Below are 18,082 nucleotides of genomic sequence, written 5' to 3'. Positions count from 1 at the left end.
AGGGCTGGCTCCTCCAGCAAGCAGGAGGGGAGTCGCAGAGCGCCGCTCTCCTGTACCTGCGCTGCGAGTGGTGCCCTGCTGGTACTGGGGCTGCTCACGGCTCCGTCCCCATCTCCCGCAGGCTGTGGCGCTGGTGTAACTGTGGGAGATGGCCAGCCTCGTGGTTCAAGCTGGTTCTGTTTTGTTTCATTTGTATTTACTCCAAAGAGGGGTTTCCCTGCTGCACGCAGCATGGCAAGGGAGTGTATCATCAAGGTGGGAAGTTCAGGAACACGGACTGTGAAATGTGGAGTCATGCATGCCAAGAGAAAATGAGCGTTCGTTTAACAAAGAGGTGGCGTATAAGCGAAGTGTACGCCACCTGCAACGTCCTGCTGGTGACTTCTTGGGTTTGGGCCTCTTTTAACTTACAGCTGACAATTGGATAAGGAGCCTCTTGGGGGATTTATTTGAAGCATAACGTTAATTTGCGTTCTTATTTGTACTCCTCCTATCCGCAGGATTGAAAAAACGTACAAGGAAGGCCTTTGGTATACGCAAGAAAGAAAAGGATACCGATTCCACGTAAGTCCCTGAGATGCGAAGCACATCACGTAGTGCTGCTGGGGAGCAGTGTGCCAGGGCAGGAAGAGCTCGGTGCGTCGGAAGCATCCGTCGTCCTTCAGCCAGGTCTCGTAATAACGAGCGCATCGAGGCCGTTTCCCCTGCACGGCCAGGGGCCAGCAAGCAAGGCGCGTGCTCCGGGATGCTGCGGGTACAACGAAGCTGGCTCCCCGGCTGCTTGCAGCGCACGCTGGCAGTTAGTGGTGATCACAGGCAAATTACTCCTCTGAGAGGTCCAGCAGGTTAATCTCTGCCCAAACGACTGATTTTCCTGTCTGCTGATTATTTTTTTTAACGCAAATTCCATCAGAACAGGAGCCCTGATGGTCAACGGTGGCACGGTGCTTGCTGGGGGCACGTGGCTGCTCCCTCCCTGTGCTGCCAGAGGGGATTTTGCTCCCCAGGGGATGTCAGGGATGGGGGGCATTGTGCCCCGTCAGGGCAGGAGATGCTGCAGCACTGCTGCCGGAGTGCTGAGCCCTGTCCGGGCCCTTGGCTCTCCCTGGTGCATGTTTTGGGAGATGCCCCAAGGCAGCGCCTTCCCCAGAGCGCTTTCTGCCTGGCGCTGCAGAAGCCCGATGGCGTTCTTATTCTGGATCAGTTTTCCTGAGCTGTTCTGCACGTCAGCAGGCAGCTGCTGAGGTTTTCCTGTGTGAAAGCTGTCGCACAGTGAGCCTGGCTGTGCCAGCACCACGGGCGCTGCCTGCTGCAAAGGGGGACCCGAAAACGTGGGGAGGTGAGGAGCTCGTCCCCAAAGAGGGTGGCAGGCAGAGTGAAAGCTGGTGCATTTGTGATAAGACGCTGGAGGGAAGGCTGCAGTGGGGGAAGCCAGAGATTAAAGGCAGGGTGAGAGAGCAGGCAGACGTGCTGCCTTACGGAGAAGTTTGCTGGGAGGCGTTAATCTCCATTAAATCAGACCCAGCCCGGCAGCAGCTCCCTTCAGATTTTCTGTGCTGCCGTGAGTCAGACGTTAATTTGTGGAAAATCTCTGGCAATGCATAAACACGGGGCTGTGTGGGAGGTGAGGAGCCAGTCTGGCTCTGATAAACACATCTGTCTCTTTGCTAAATAACTCGGCATCCTCGGCCAGCGCTGGCAGGCGTGTGGCTGCCGGACCCGGGGTGCTCGCTGTGCCCGAGGTCCGAAGTCCGTGAGCCTTTGGGGACCGTGACCCCCACAGCTCCATTGGTTTTCACACCTGGTCGTAAGCAAAGCCGTGATGCTGCTGGCAGGAGAAAGCCTTCCTGGATTAGATCTAAGTAACTCGCATGTAATTTCTATCATCTTCATCAGTGCAGAAGCACTTTATGTACTTATATATATATATATTTGTGTGTTTGATAACACGAGCACAGTTGTTTAGACTCCACGAGGCGCACACAGGTAATTTAGATCTGCTGGCACTGCTGTAATTAGGCCTGTTGCTGCTGTGGGTGCCCTCAGAAAACAGTTTGTGCATTTCACCCGGCAGGGCTGCGTTGAGCTAACCCTGCTGCCTCTCTCTCTCTGTTGCAGGGGGTCGCCGGACAGGGACGGCATCGTAAGTACTGCACGGCGCTGCTCTGCGGGATGGCTTCCTCCTCTGCCAGCCCCCGCGGGTGTTTTGGGATCCTTCTCCTCCTCTTTAATATAGAAAATTTCAAAGTCCATTGCAGTAACAAGCTGTTTAAAAAAAAAAGTCAGGATTTCGTGCAGGAAATCCTAGCTCCTGCTCCCCCTGAGCGCAATTGGCTCAGGGCATCTCTGCTGTACAAGGAGTTAATGGAAAATGTCCACCTGACCTGTTTCTTATGTCAGTGTTTTCTATATTAAACTGGAAACAAGAGGATAGTTGTTCTATTGTTACTGCTGCTTTTACTGGTTTTGGATGGAAATGCCCCTGCTAGAGCTGGGCAGGGGAAGGACCGTGTTCAGCCATTTGACAAGTTTGCAGTTAAGTATGTTGGGCTCGGGCTGGGACTGTGCAAATTTGGACACTACAGGCTTAAAATAACCCCTTAAAATAACCCGGCCAGCCCAGCACCAGAGACCACGCAGGGCACTGCGGGTACCCGCTGTGTCTGGTCTGACATCACACGGAAATTGGGGTCCCAAATTGCTCCTTTAGAGAGAGAGAGCTGCTTTCTCTGCCTCTGACCCAAGATCCTTGGCTTTGGGCTCACTCTATGTTCCTAAGCCCTCTGTTGCTGGCTGTTAAGGACTGGTGATTAAAAAAGTCTGCAGCTCAGGTAGTGCTTTAATCAAGGCTCTATTCAGCAGTAAAAAATAAAAATTAAAAAAAAATATATTTCCAAGTGTCACAAAACAGTGCACTGAATACAAATGCTCTGTTTAGCAAAACCAAGTTTAATTTTGGAGAGTGAGGACCCAGCTGGCAGCTCGCTAGGGCATGGCTGGAAGCAGGGCTGCATGCAGACAGCTGGGGGACCCTGGGTGGCCCTGATCCCCAAGCTGGAAACGGAGCCCCCAGGAGAGCAGGGCCGGAGCTCTGAAATGATGTTTCCAACCCTTGTCGGCAGCCAATGCCTTCTCCGTAAGGCTCGTATTTGGGGTTTTCCAGGTGGTTTGCTTTTTATCTCTGTAGGGCAGGTGGGTCTCCGGTGTTCCAGCAAGCTGGGGGAAGCAGAAATGCAATTTAGGTTTTTTTAATATAATGAAGCCGCTGAGTGTGTTGGAGACAAAGCGTTGGAGGGTGGAAATGTTTGAATTTTCCTCCTCTAGTACGTTCTTGCAAGAATACTCGTGGTGGGGTCAGCAGCCCCGGCCGGTGCAAACCCTGACTGCTGAATACGACCCTCGCCCACCCCGAGCACCCCACGCTTCTTGGGGGGCCAGGCCAGGCCCTCCCCTCCTACAGACCCTACAGCCTTTGCTAACTCCTTGCCATTTGCTTTGATGTCGAAAACCAGCCACCCGACGCGTTAACCCTCTTTCTGCCCAACCCAAATCCCTTCCAGCCTCTCAGCCCTCATCCCACTGAGCCACCTTGCCATAGCAAACCCGACAGCGTGCGGGAAGGAGGAAAAAAAAATTCGGTAAGGAAAACAGTGCTCGGTTTACAGCTACGCACGGGTTATTGAGAGCAGTGAGTAATTTGGGGTTAGGAAGCCAAGCCATAGAAAAATGCCGTTTAGGTTGAGTCAGGCCAATATTTGGGCCATGGGAATGCCATCGCTCTGGTGGGGCCCGTGCCAGTGCTTTCTCTGCTGGGAAGAAAAGAGCATTTCTGTCGGTGGTCACCGTCACGTGGCAGTGGTTTTGTGATGACTGCAGGCTCTGAAGTAAAGGGTGGTGTCTTGCTTGTCTGTATTTTTTGCCTTGCTGACCCTCTGAAGTGGGCAGTGCTGTCCCTTGGCACGTACCGCTGGGTGCTGAGCACAGGGTGGCATCGCCCCGAGCCTCGCCAGCCGCAGGCAAGCCCCTCTTAGAGAAAAACAGGAACTTTGGTCACTGCCTTGCTGCTGGCCTCCGGCACGCGTGGCTTCTGCAGGAGCTTGGGGCCGGCAGAGAGCAGCCACGGCTCTCGTGGGCGATGGATGCCCAGGGCCCTGTGTTGGGAGCAGCAAGAGCTCACCGTGCCCTGTCGGCTGCAGCCGCTCGCTGTGGTTTCGTGGCGAGCCACAAACCCAGCTTGGGCAGGGGCACAGAGCTGCCCTCGTTGAGCTTCTTGCCCTCCAGAAATGCCACGTGCTCGGCCAGCGGTGGCTCCAAGCAAGCTGGTGCTGGGCAGGTCAGGGCCCTGCTCCGCTTGCACAGGTGGCCACGGTGCTCACATTGTGGTCCCAGCGTCAGACGGACAAACACAGGTGTGCTGCGGTCATCTTGTTTTCCTTCCTTTTAAAAAGTGGAAATCTTGTTTTTCCCTTGTTGCAGAAGAAAAGTAATGGAGCCCCCAATGGATTTTATGCGGAGATCGACTGGGACAGATACGTAAGTGCCCGAGGGCCCTCCGTCCCGCGGGGCTGTGTGCGTGTGTGCACAGGTTTGGCTCCTGGGCGGCTGTGGGTGTGTAGGGCCGTGTCCTCATGCCCCGGGGTCTCAGCCCCACTGTGGGAAATACACCATGAAAATAGTGATTCTGGAGGTGGTGTTAGAGTTGTGCAGGGAAACCTGCCCTTGTCCTGAGACATCGTTTGCATTTGCGCGTTAATTAGGCTGTATGATCCCGTCCAGGAACCAGGTGGCTCCGGTGCCAGTCACCCTGAGGAGAGCACTGCTGCCTGGAGGACATCAAGGCTTCCCAGAGAAAAACCTGGGTTAAAAAAAAAAAAGCATGGAGGGGGGTGGGGAAAAAAACAACCCACGGGCCTGGCTTGCTCAGTGCCCCAGCGGGTGCCGTGCTGCAGCCCCGGGTAGCGCCGCTCGCTGCAGGAGCGAAGGGCAGCCTCAGCTCCCGGCGGCCGTGGCCCTGACCCTCCGCGTGTTGTGCCCCATGCAGAACTCCCCGGAGCTCGACGAGGAGGGGTACAGCATCCGGCCCGAGGAGCCAGGCTATATCCTTTGTGGGCTCGGCCTCTCGGCTGGCAAAACCGTAAGATGAGCTGGGGTTCACAGACAGGCCACTGACTTTTTTTTATTTCTCCCCTTTTATTCTCCTTTGAGCTGTTATTCTGCAGCCAGATCCAGCTCCCCCAGAGCACTGCCCGAGGCAGCAGAGCAGAAAGTTTCTGGTTGCCTTTGGTCCGCTGCTGTGGTACGAGGAGCACAGCGGTGGGCGCTGGCTGATCCCATGTGCTCTGCTTTTTTGGATGCTCTGGGTCCCTAACATGTCCCTGCTAAGGGGCAAGGGAGTGTGGATGCAGCCTGTGCTCACAGTCCGTGTGCTGAGCTTGTAGGAGATGGAGGAAATCGATGTCCTGCTCATAGCTGCAGGAGGTGGGTGGGAAACCAGAACTCTCCCTCTCCTGCTGCTGAAGGACGCCGTGCCCATGGGCCCGGGGTGGGATGCCCAGGCTCCATCTCCGCTTCATCCTTGCCAGCCCCGATTTTCGTGTTCTCTGCCCACACGTGGTGCAGCAGGACGTCAGCGCAGAAATCGGCACAGCGGGAGGGGTTGTCCCTGCTGCTGCTCCTGCCGTCGGGGTTAGGGATGAGCATTTCAGGAATGCCTGATGCCCGTTTTTTCAGTGAGATGCGAGCTTTTTGAATCACTGCCGACATGCAGGGGTGCTCCTGAACCCGTGCCTTGCTCCAAGGCCAAGGCTTACCTTTGGGAAGGCTGCGGCACGCCGCGGTGCTGCTGCGCGGCCGCGTCCCCTGCAGCCCGGAGCTTCCTTAGCTGCGCTGCACCCACCAGAGGAAAGCACTTCTACTCCTCCAGCGAGTCCGAGGAGGAGGAGGAGGCCCACAAGAAGTTCAACATCAAGATCAAGCCGCTGCAGGCTAAAGACATCCTGAAGAGCGCGGCGACGGTGGACGAGCTGAAGGCGTCCGTAGGCAACATCGCACTTTCTCCATCGCCCGTGGTGAGTGCCCCGTGCCCGGGTTTTTCCCTGGCTGTGGAAACAGGAGTGCTCGGTGTGTTCGAGCCCAGGGTTCCTCTTCCTGGGGTGCGAGTGGGGAAGGTTGGCTTCGTGCCCTGATCAGTGGGGTCTGCTCAGTGCAGAGCAGCGCCGGGGGTTTATTGGGGTGGTCCCAGGAGCGCCGCTGGCTGGCACAGCCCTCCCAGGCTCCCCAGATCCTGGCACCGTGTGCCCTGCTTTTCTTCTTCTCCCCAGTTTGTCATTCAGGACATAAATCGTTTGATGCTTGCCCTGATCCCTAGCTCAGGGAGCACATCTGCGGGGTTTCTGTAGTGCTGCTGTAAGACGCTAAAGGGCACTCCCTACCCGAGGGGTGTCTGAAGGGAACGGTACCTGTCCTGTCTCCTCCCTGCTGCAAACGCTGATAGCTGCTGATTCTCCTAAGGCTTGTTGGGATTTGTCATCTCATCCCAATCTGTTTAGCTGGGTTAAGATTTGTGGGTTTTGTGTTTTCCGTGGGCTTCAGCGTGGGCTCTAGTGTCTTTCCATCTTTCCAGCTGAAGCTGTTCAGGGTTTATAACCAGCCTGCATGTGAAGCGTGAACGAATTGCGAATATAAGTAAAGGTGAAACAAAATCAGTCTCACTTCCCAAACCAGTGCCGCGTTGCCAAGCCCATGGAAAGCTCCTGGCAGAAGCTGGTGCTTCCCCCAGGAACGCGGTGGGGCTGGGCAGGATCTGGTGGCTGCCACTGGGGCACCGCTCAGGGCTCCTCCCGGGATGTTTTTGGGAGCTTTCTGTGACCAGGAGCTCTGTGCTGGGCTAAGACTGACTCGGCCCTGGCGAGCACCTCTGGGTGCAGTACGAAGCCCTTCGGGTGGTGTCTCGGGACAGCCCCCCCAGCTCCCTGAGCACACAGCGCCCTGCCAGCAACATGCCTGGGGCTTCTCCTCGGGTACACACAGCCTGCTGTTGTCATCCCCTTACAGAAACGCCTTTTCTCATTATATTTTTTTCTGTATTCTTTTAGAGGAAAAGCCCGGTAAGATGTACATTTTTTTTTCTTGCACTTTTAGCACAGGCTTGACTTGTGCTCTGCCTGCATGCCGCCTGCTCTGCATGTCTCTAGAGCTGGGATGGGAACTGTGAGCAACAAATCCTGACGTTTTGGAAGGCGTGCCGTTTGTTATTGGCCCTCTCCCTCGGGTTTAGCTCGGCATGCTTAAACAAGAGCTCGGCTGCGCTTGCTGTGAACGTGTGTGGTCGGGGGGCATGGCCCTGCTCTGCGCGGAGGGGCTGGGGCTGGTTTCGGATGAGATATGTGAGGGCACAGTGTTGTCCCGGTGGGTTCTGCGCGTGTCCTTGTGCACCAGCACGTAGCAGGAGGCGGGAATGCCTGCTGTGGTGCCACTGGGTGCAGCAGCCACGCCATCCCCGCCAGGACTTGGCTTGAGACTGCTCTGAGACGGGGCAACCCCAGCTGTTCGGGGTGCAGGGTTCCCCTCCTGCTGCTCCTGCCTTGCTGCGGGAGCTGGCTCCGGCACAGCCAGCCCTGGGCTCCAAAGGGTTTCATTGCCAAAAAAATCCATGTCCGAGTGCATTAAAGGGCAGGTGTGGGGTTTGATGCCTCCTGGGGTGCATGTGCACGGGTAGTGCTGCATGGGGGAGCCCCAAAATGCTCTGGGGTCAGCTCTGCCTGCGTGGACCCTGTGGTTTCAGTTGACAGAGGGAGGTGCCTGTGCCTTGGCGTGTGGCTGCTTGAGAACCCAGGGGAAAATGAAAAACCCAGGGGAAAATGAAACGCATCCCCTCTTCAGCTCCCGCCCAGGGGTGCGCAGGGCCCTGGGTGCTTGGTGTGGCACCAGGCATCCCCCCTGACCCGGTGTCTCACCAGGTGTCTGTTCTCTCTCCCTTCTCGCTGACCGCAGCGGCGTAGCCCGGTAAGCTCCCTCCCTCCCTCCCTCAGCTCGCTGCTTCTGGCCGGGCCTTGGTGCAGGCGTTGTGCCCGTCTGGCCTCCCGGAGGGGTTTTGGGGGGGCTCCTACTGCATGCAGGCACCTGTGCTGCGCGGTGGGAGCGAGGATTCGGGTCGCTGAAAACGCGTTATTTGCCTCGGATCAGTCCGTGGTCCATCAGAGGTGAGGATTTTGTTTTGATGCTGCCTCTGCCGGGCACCCGCTGGGTTTAAATGACGAACGTAAGCCGTTTACAGCCGGGGTGGCTGCGGGCGCAGCGCTGCCAGGTGATGGGTTTAGGGGCTCCAAATCCTCCCGCTGGGCTTTGTCTGCCCCGGTATGCTGGGAGCAAACGTGGCTTCCCGGGGCATACCTGCAGGTGGGTGTCTCAGTCGTGTAAAGCAAATGTTGTATTAGCCGATGCTGCCTTGATTGCTGTGCTGCCGTGGGTCTCGTTCGGTGCCGGCGGCAACGTGCCTGTGTCCCCGCACACCCCACTGACCTCCTGTGTTTCTAATTCCAGGGGACGATTAAGAGGAATTTATCCAGTAAGTATGTCCTGTAGCCTTCCAGAGCAGTAATTAGTGTGCTGGCGGTTAAAATAAATTAACTTTAAAAGGCGGGGAGAGGTGGGTTCACTTTAACGTGGTCACATCAGAAGTGATGGCACCCAAATGTCCCCTTAAAGAGGGCCACGTGGACATCCTTGGGGGGCCCCATAGCAGAAGCAATGTCTGCTAGCCCTGTCCTCTGTAAAAATAAATAAATAATAACTAAAGCCAGACCTTTCTGCCAGTGTTGCTGTAGCAGGCTTGGTGCAGGGCACGTGCTGGGTGCCAGCAGCACGCCTGGGGTGCCGTGGTGCATGCGGGACATGGGGGTGATGTGGGATGGGGGCACCGGCTCTAATCCTGCTCTGTCCCACCCTGCACAGGTGAGGAAATCGCACGGCCCCGGCGCTCCACGCCCACGCCGGACCCCAGCAGGTCAGTACGGGGGGGCTGTGTGTGTGTGTATGTATTTGCACACACCCTGTGCACGTGCAAAACCTTGCTTTGGCACCCCCCAGAACACCAAAGGCCCCATATTTCAGCATCCATCAGTGCAGCTCTCCCCTACAGCTGCCATCAGATGCATCCCCCAGATGTAATTAAAAAAAAGAAAAACTTGGTACACAACCATGTGATTGCAGTATTGTTCCAAGGGGGAAATATCAGCCTTCTCCTCCAGGTTCTGATCCTTCCTGCGTGTGTGCCAGGCTGGGTCAAACCTGGAATAACACCCCCAGCTCAGTGTCACTGCCTGCCTGCAGCAGGCTCAGCAGAGATGCAGCAGCACCAGGCTTACAGCGTCTCAGGCCCGTGAGCCCAGCCCTTCACCTTCTTCCAGCGCTGAAACGAGCGGGGTGAATGCTCGGCACTGCTGGCTGCAAGGGGCAGGGAGCGCGCTGTGCCCGTGGGACCTCCGGCAGCTGCCGCAGGGCTGCGGGGTCAGCGGTGTGGCTCCTGCCTGGGGCAGCAGGGCTGGCACTGCCCACCTTTTGGTTTAACAAAAACACCCACAATTGAGGCACAAAATAGTAACACCAACCTGATTTTAGATGCTGCCCCTCTTCTTTCCGTTCTCCATGCCCCAACCTGTATGTTTTGCAAGCTGGACACAAACTCCCCACAAACAGACACACCTGTACTCAGCATCAATTCTTACGGAGTTTTTGTTGAGGAGAGTTATTTAAATCCTGTACAAGCCACAAAAACACGCAGGTGCCGTGCTGGGGGGGCCACCACGGTGTTGTGCCCCCAGCCTGAGGACACCCTTCCCTTCTGTCCCCCTGCAGCAGGAAGCCCCCCGAGGACCCCGCTGCGCTGGCACCGCTCTTCGGGCCCCCGCTGGAGTCGGCGTTTGAGGAGCAGAAACTGGATGGTGTGTAGGGCACAGGGGGTTGGGGATGGTGTGTGGGGCACGGGGATGGTGTGTGGGGCACGGGGACGGGTGTGCAGAGCTGGGGCTTGGGGCCAGGCCTCAGAACAGCTCCAGTTAAACCTCCCGTTCAAAGCAACCTTTACATGCAGTTCTTCGCGCGTAGCCTAAGAAAAACAGCACGTGATGAGCAAATGAGAGTCGTGGCGCTTTCCACGCGATCTTTGTGAATAGTTGGATCTCTTCATTTAACACCTGTTGCTTTTTTTTCTGCGCATCCTAAAATTCCAGAGGATTTCTGCAATTAATTCAATGTTTCACTCGATGCAATAAGCCTCCAAATACACAAATGGCATTGTTTTGTTTGTCAAGCATCATGATTGTCAAACTAATTGCGTGTCCTGTTTAAAAATCAGGCAGGCTTGTAATTATCTAACATTACAGAAATAACCCTGTCTTTAATTAGAGGGGGGGTTGCTGTCAATATTTAGTTTCCTGTCTTTGCATGCCTCAGATGAATGCACCTTATCTGCGTGATTCTGGTATTTGGAAGAAAACAGTCACGTTTATCATCACCGCTGCACGTGTATTTATTTGTATCGTCACCTCTGCACGTGCATTTATTTGCTTTCTTTTCCCAGCTCCTCTGGACCAGCCCGAGATCTGGGGCTCCATCCAGCCCCCCAGCAGCGCCGACTCCCCGAAGCTGCCAAGACCTTTTCCAACTGGAAGTAAGTTGACCGAAAATGAAGGAGTGCAAACGCGCACAAACCCAGCCTTCCACTTCTGGCACTGGCCCTAGCTCGTGCTGGCAGAGCAGCTCAGAGCTATGCAAGGGGGGGGGGTGATGGAAAAGCTGTGCGAACCCTTTATTGTGATTTTTGTGCCATGTCCTGGGGCCGCTCCGCCTTCAGCCGGGCACGGAGCGGGTCCCCCCCCGCCACAGCCATTTGGATTTATTCCAGCCGTGCCCCGGTGGGATGGGACACGGGTACCTGCAGTGGGTGCCCCTGGCAGCTCAGCCCCTGACCTCCCGCTTCTCTGCTTTGCAGCACCGCCACCGCTGCCGCCCAAGAACGTCCCGGCCACGCCGCCACGCACCGGCTCGCCCCTGACGGTGGCCCCAGGTAAAGGCCGGGCACCCCGCTCCTAGTGCCTGCTGTGGCACAGCCGCGTCCGGACCCGTGGGGGCTGCGCTGCCGGGGCCGGTTCCCCCCCCCATCCCCAGGGTGTCCCGTGTGACGGCTGCGTTTCGGACGTGGATTTACCCCTGCGCATCCTCCTCGTGGCGTCGGTGTTGTTTCGGTGGTTGTTGTGTGCGGGGCGATGCTACAAGGAGCTGAGCCCAGGCGGCACCGCCCTGGCTGGGTGCCTGCTGCTCTCTGCTCCCCACGCTGCTGCTGTTGGTCGCTGCTAGGAGCAAAATGCAAAGCTCACCTGAAACCCTGCTGAATGCCTGCAGGGGGGACTGGCCGCCCCTGCTCCTCGAAGCCGTGCTGCACAAGGCTGGCCATCCCCTTGTGCCGGGCATGCCAGCACGTCCCCCAGGCCAGCGGCTGCGGCGTGCAGCCCCTCCGTGTCCCGGGGCTGCAGGCAGGGACCAAAGCAACCAAACCGAGCAGTGGTGGGACCGGGGAGCATCGCGCCGTGCTGCAGGCGTGTGCCTGAGCTGCTGTGTCCTGCTGCTGTGTCCTGCTGCCGTGCTCGTTAACGTGTCATCGTTAACAGCCGCCTGGTGGCTCCGTGAGTGAGCAGAGCCTTGTACCTTTATACCTGCTGCTGGTCGCAGCTGAAATACATCCACGTGGTCGCTTCCCTGTGCTGCATGCCCTCGGCACTGTCGCTGTCCAACCAGCATGTCTAAGTGTATATATTTATATGGACCTGTATATAAATATATGAGCGGAGTGCGCAAGAGAGCTTTCGTTTGAGTTGAGTGCGTAACTTTAGTGTCTTCTGGAAGCTGAATACCTTCTAATAACTGGTGCTGCTGCTGCGTAGCCGAGAGGTAAGGAGGGCTGCGTGCCAGCCGTGAAGGGTGCGAGCAGAGGGGACCGGCGGGGGCAGCCCTGCAGGAGGCAGGGGCCGGCATGCTTTCCCTGCAGTGTGTGTGTTTCAGTCCCGTGTGGCTTGTTACACGTTGCACATGTTCTGGTGTGGATACTCGTGCCTGCATCGCGGTCCTGGCAGCTCGTAGGAAAACCCTCTAGAAAGCAGCGGGCGCGAGCCCCCCCCCCGGTGTGCCGCAGCCCCCTAAGCCTAAACCCGACTGCTTTGACCGCAGGAAGCGACCAGCCAGCCGCCGAGGCCAAAAGTGACAAAGTGCCGTCGATCAATGACTTGGACAGCATTTTTGGCCCCGTGCTGTCCCCCAAGTCCGTGGTTGTGCACACGGAAGACAAGTGGGTCAATTTTTCCGATCCCTCCCCGGAAAGCGTGACGGTGGCGCCGAGGCCCCGGGAGAAGGTGGCGTCCCCCCCGGCGGGGGCAGCGGGCAGCCCGGTGGCCGAGCCCCCCTGCGCCCTCCCGTCCCCGCTGCGCCTGGAGGAGCTCCAGAAGAAGGCTTTGGAGCAGCCCCACGCTAAAGAGGAGAACGCGGAGCCGGCCACCTCGCCCAAGGATTTTGGGCCGGGACAGAGAGCGACCCCGCCGCCCCCCCCGCCGCCCACCTACCGCACGGTGGTCTCGTCCCCCGGACCGGGCGCCAGCAGCGGCGCGGGAAGCCCCAGCGGTACGTCCCTGCCGCCCCCACCACCCGCTGTGTGCCTGGCTGCCCTCGGCCCCCCGTGTCGTGCTCCCCGCTGTGCCTTCCCCAAAGCTCGGGGGCTGTCGGTGTCCCACGAGCCGCTCTTCCCACCCCCGCTGTGTGCGTAACCGCCCCTAAAACCATTTGGCGTAAGCGTTGCTCGTGGCTGCGTCCGCTGTAGGCTTCAGAGTGAACAAAGGAAGAAACGTTCCCAGCTGGTAATCAACTTCTAAGCAAGCCTTGGAACCGTGGTGCCTTTACAAAATGTGTTGCAGGCAGACAGCTCATCGCCCCCCGTCACCCCAGGGCTGCCAGGAGCAAACCCCCAGGGCAGCAGTGGGCACAGGGGTGAATGCAGTTCCCATCTGCACGGCCCCGGGCTGTGGGAGCGTGAAGCCCCAGCCCCAGTTGGAGAAAGGGCTTTCAGAGCGTGTGTTTCGGAAAAACCACCCCCCCAGCTTTGTCTGACCCGTGCTTCCTGCCTGGCTTCACCTGCTTAATTATAAATGTCTGTGTGGTGGGGTCAGCTTACACCTGCTCTCCCCCAGCCTGGTGCTGCTGCTGCCACCCCCCAGAGCAGAAAATACTCAGGGTTGCACGGCCCCAGCCTGGCACCCATGGGTGCTGGTGGTGGTGCTCAGCAGGGCTTGGCTGTGCTGCTCTCACCAGGCATCCGTGGAGTTGGTGGGTGGTGGCGCGGCCCCCTGGGGCTGGGACCTCTCCAGGAGGCTGGCAGCAGGACGTGCTGAGCCTCCTCCTCTGGTGCTCCCCGCCACAGTGACAGCGGTGCTGAATGAGCTGAGGTGGGCAGGACAGGGCTGCGAAGGCGGCTGCGTGTGTGGGGACCGATGGAGCAACCCCACTCTGACGGCTGGGGCTGGGATCATGCGGTAGCAGCGCCTGCTTCAGAGGATCCTCACCTCTTGGCTAAAACTTGCCTTCTGGCTCCTTTCCGTGTGCTTTGCAGACTGCTGGGACCTGGTCCTCAGCTGGTCCGGATGTAGAAGCCAGAAAAGCAGACCGTAAGGCTGCTGGGGGTTGAAATACGCACACAAAGATGGTGCAAGCCTTCAGAAAGCCACCTCAGGTGGCAGCGGGTCAGGGTGCACGGTGCCGGCCAGGTTCCTTTCCTGCTCTCGGCTTCTCCACCTTCTGGAGGCCCCTGCTGCATCCAGCCCCAAGGCTGTTGGGGGGCTCTGCTGCAGGGCCAGCCCCCAGCCCCCTCCTGCCCTGGCATCACGCAGGAGCCTGGGGTCAGTGGTGCCACCACGGCAGGGCTGGGACCGGCATCTGGATGGGTTCCTGGTGTCCTGCTGGCCCACACGGCCGTGCTGCTGGTCTTTGCTAATGAGAGCATCCAGAGGGCCCTAAAATGTGGAGAGCGAGCATCCCCCTGCTGAACCTGGTGCCTGGCAGGGCTTGGGACTAACGGCACGTCGCTGATTCTGGGTGCGATGAGCGTTCAAAAGCCAGCTTGTGGCATCTGTTCAGTGCTGTTAGGTTACTGCCCTGAATAGCTCCCTTTTTGCTAGGCTTTCGTGTGGACAAGGAGGGAAAAAAATCAACTTGGTACCCAAATTAGGCTTCTAAATAAAAATGACTTAATTTTCCGAGGTGCTCATGTGAACGGCCAGGACTTGCTCTGCTGAAACAAGCCCCTCTTCTCTTAGCAGCCTGCCATTAGGTCTGATTGCTACAGGTCTCGCTCTCACGGTTTCCGAATCAGAGCTACCATCCCCAAAGCTCCGCGAGCTGTTTCTCTTGTAAGCAGGAGAAATAAAGCTAAACACGTCAGCTTGGCGTCTGCTCAGGCCAAACACGTCCCTCCGCATCAGAGCTTGCCTTCGCGGAGGCTGCTGGCAAACGCCGCGCTGCTCGCTGGTCCCGCAGATCAGGTCGGCAGCGCCCTGCTGCCCTTCCTCGTGGGCTGCAGCAGCCTTCGCTTGTGCCGCACAGCTCCGAGTAGTGCTGAACGTACCCAGGAGGGACTCCTGCCCCCACGGCAAAGCAGGTGTCCTGCTAAGCATCTGTTCAAATTTGTTTGATGGCACAAGGTCGGCCTTCGTGGCATGGTCACAGCCACTACTGACTGCATGGACCATGAAGGCATCGCCATCATGTTCATGGAAACTCTTCTACCCAGCTGGGAAACGCTTTCTGCTCCCAGCAGAGCCCATAACGTTGCTCTCCAGCGCTTTCTGCCCTTCCTCTTCATCACTGGGGTAAAGCCCCATCCTTCTTGGTATGCCCACGAGGCTTCCCTTCTTCGCGGGGCAGGACTGACCCTGCGGTGGTCCTGTGAGCTGCGGGAGCCCTGCCGGGGCAGATGGAGGTGTGTGGTGGTTTTGCAGCTCACGAAGCCTCGGGGCAGGCGGGAAGAGCCCAAATCTCTACTGCAAGCCAGCAGGATGGAGGAGAAGCAGGGCCTTCTCCCGCAGCCCTTGGCACGGCGGCATCAGTCGCCGCCAGGGTGAAATGTCTTGATGCATCATCTCCTCCTGCTCAGGCAGAGCTGCAGGGCTCCCGAAAGGATTGAGGCTGGATGGGGCTGGATATGGGGCGAGGGGCTGTCCTGCGCAAAGCCGCTGCCCTGAAGCAGCCATTTGGGGATGCCGTGGGTCCCGGTCCCCGTCCCCTCCCCGCCGCCCACACCAGCTCCCGGGGAGCGGCGTTTGGGCACCGCCGTGGTGCTGACATCTCTGTCTTTGTTGCAGGTTCCTCGTCCCCGGCTCGCCCCGGCACGCCGCTGGCCGCCTGCGGCACCCCGCCGCCCCCACCGCCGCGGCCCCCCTCCCGGCCCAAGCTGCCCCCCGGCAAGCCTGCCGTCGCCGACCTGGTAGGTGCCGCGCTGCGGCTTGGGGTCAGGGGCTGGCTGGAGCTTTCCGAGTTATGAAACGAGGCACACGAGGGAAAAGGGGGCACGCGAGCTGGGGGCTGTTTCCCAGGGTTCGCACAGGGTTAGCGGGTTTGGGACGGGCACGAAGCTGCTGCTCCTGTGCAAAAAGGGGTGGGTTTGGACACGAAGCAGCACAGAGAGCGGGGATGGGGACGGCAGGGCGGGCTCCCCGTGGCCGTGCTGCAGCCGGGGTGCTGGGCTCCTCCCTGCTCGGGGCCAGTGCAAGCAAGGAATTTTGGATGGGTGTTACGGTACAAAATTATCCCAAAAGGAGCCATGGAGACCCAGTGAAGGTGCATGGGCGCGATTGGCACGGCTCTCTTCCCGATACCGGTTGCATTAAAGGCACCCAACATTTCCCTGGAGCTGCGGTGCCCCGCTGCTCTCCAATGAGCCGTGCAGGGGTGGATTTAATCTGCCTTTTTCCTGGATCCAGAAGGAAATGTCTCCGCATTAAATAACTGAAGTCGCTCAGGTTCGCACCGACCTGGCAGGGAGGCGCCGGGGCCACCGGGGAGCAGCCTGCCTTGGGGTATACAGGGGTCACGTCTTCAGCACAAGCTTCTGGTTGTTATACGTGAATGTTCTGTGCATATTTCCTTTAACCTTGTGTTATTTTATGTTTTTCTACAGTCCAGGCCTTTTAGCCCTCCTATTCACTCATCCAGTCCTCCTCCGATAGCACCTTTAGCCCGTGCTGAAAGTACTTCTTCCATATCTTCCACCAATTCCCTGAGCGCAGCCACCACTCCCACAGTTGGTAAAAAAAAAAAAAAAAAAAAAAACAAACTCCAGCACTGCTTTTCTTTCACCTTTCCTACCTCCAAACAGCCTTGAAAGAGCCCCGAGCCCTTTCGATTTGCTAGATTGGTCTTTGGTTTCACGTTTGCTCGTTTTAATCAGGTTTTGAAAGGCAAAAAGGGACTGGAGGTGGGCGCAGCGGCCCACCGGGGCGATGCTGTCAGGGAAGCTTTCTCCTCCTGTCAGCCCCAAAAGTTGTGCAAAATACGTGTGGTGAGGGTAGAGGTCATCACCGAGCGGAATGCAGCGGAAAACGTGCTTGCAGTCTGTAAATTTGGTCAAAACAAGCTTTTTGGGGGAGCTGCTCACACCCTGGAGGGGAGGGGGCTGGAAGCCTGATGCTGGGACCCAGGGAGCGATCACCGCTCAGCCCCTTCGAGCCCCCGTTAAAGTGGGAGTGGGAAACGGGATCTTGGCAAAGGCCCTTCAAAACCCTGAGCTTCGCACGTCTTACATCACAACAAGGTGCTGCTTCTGGAGGAAACCTCCTCAAAAAAAAACCACATTTCTTGCCAAACCCATCGGGTGCCTGGTGTGGCGCGAGGCAGTCCATGCAGGCAGTCGGCGTCTGGCTGACAGCTCCGAGGTCCCCACGCTCTGGGTGCTGCCGGCTCCCCCCCCGCGCCTCTGCCTCCGTCCCCGCTGCCGTCCCGCCTGCACCCCGCTTCCTGCAGCTCCATTTTCTATCAGAATCGCCCCCCCCGCTCCCTTTTATTTTATTTTTTTTCCTGTTTGTTGCCCTGATGTGTTGATGCGCTCGGCGGGGGACATCCCGACGTGCCACCTGCTGCAGGCTGGCAGCGGCCGGGGGCGCTCGCGGAAGAGGCAGGCTGGCCGCTAGGGAGGGAAGCTGGAGCCCAAAAACTCTTTAAAAACAGAACAACAAAAAAAAAAAAGCAGATTTGCTCTGGTCTGTACGTGCTGGGCCATGGAGTGAGGTGCTCCCATGGGACACCCCCATACGAGGCTGTTGGGGACGGCGGCACCGCAGCCCCGAGGGAGGCTGGAGCCTCCCAGCTGCGTCTCCGTCCCGCGGCTGCTTCACCCTGGAGGTGCCGCGGGTGTTTCTCCGTTCTGTGTCCGTCGGTCCCCGTTACAGCATGCTGCTCGGATAGCACGCTGCCAGCAGCCCGTGTGCCCGGGGTGCTGGCCGTGGGTCCTAGGGGACCCGGCGGTGGGCACGGCCGCTGCGGGGAGTGTGGGGGGACGGAGGCTGTGGTGGGAGGACGGAGGCGGTGGTGGAGTGCAGAGCCGGGCTGAGGGCAGGGTAAGGGGCTTAAGGAAGCCTGGAGACGGTGCTGTGAAATTCAGGCTGTGCGTGAGGCCGGCAGCCCCTGCCCTGCCAGGGCTTGGGTGGATTTTCCCATAGGGTGAGCCTGAAATAAGCCGGTCAGGCACTCGCTTTTAAATGTACGTGTTTTCCCTTTTTTATTTTTGTGAGCAGAGCCGCCTCTCCGTGTTTTGTAACGGCTTGTTCTGCGCCTGCTGCATGGCCAGGGAAAAGCGGTGGCAGTGCAGAGCGGGTGCCCCAGCCCCGAGCCCCATGAGCAGCCCCGGGGCACCCCAGCACCCCGTGTCCCCAGGGTGACCGGTGCCGGGCGAGCACCGGTGCAACGCTCCCCTTGCTCCACGGCGGAGGAGGCAGTGTTTGCATTTATGATTTCTTCACGCAGAAAGAGGAAAAAGATAAGGAGAAGCCAG

At 58.3% G+C, this 18,082-nt stretch overlaps 1 protein-coding gene across 1 annotated transcript in view; it reads left to right on the top strand.

Annotated features, from left to right (window-relative positions):
• The window catches only part of SGIP1 (SH3GL interacting endocytic adaptor 1), a 53,402-nt gene that overhangs the window by 22,151 nt on the left and 13,169 nt on the right, over positions 1-18,082 (top strand). The window contains 14 exon segments of the mRNA XM_080601374.1: positions 501-564; positions 2,119-2,143; positions 3,561-3,638; positions 4,477-4,533; positions 5,042-5,104; positions 5,904-6,068; positions 8,542-8,566; positions 8,953-9,004; positions 9,856-9,941; positions 10,580-10,669; positions 10,991-11,065; positions 12,223-12,669; positions 15,399-15,520; positions 16,214-16,340. Coding sequence (XP_080457500.1) covers positions 501-564; positions 2,119-2,143; positions 3,561-3,638; positions 4,477-4,533; positions 5,042-5,104; positions 5,904-6,068; positions 8,542-8,566; positions 8,953-9,004; positions 9,856-9,941; positions 10,580-10,669; positions 10,991-11,065; positions 12,223-12,669; positions 15,399-15,520; positions 16,214-16,340 — 1,476 coding nt within the window.

This window comes from Anser brachyrhynchus (assembly GCF_964034855.1).
Source record: "Anser brachyrhynchus genome assembly, chromosome: 8".
Lineage (NCBI taxonomy): Eukaryota > Metazoa > Chordata > Aves > Anseriformes > Anatidae > Anser > Anser brachyrhynchus.
The sequence above is the reverse complement of the archived record's forward strand: the minus strand, read 5'-3'. Positions and strand labels throughout refer to the sequence as shown.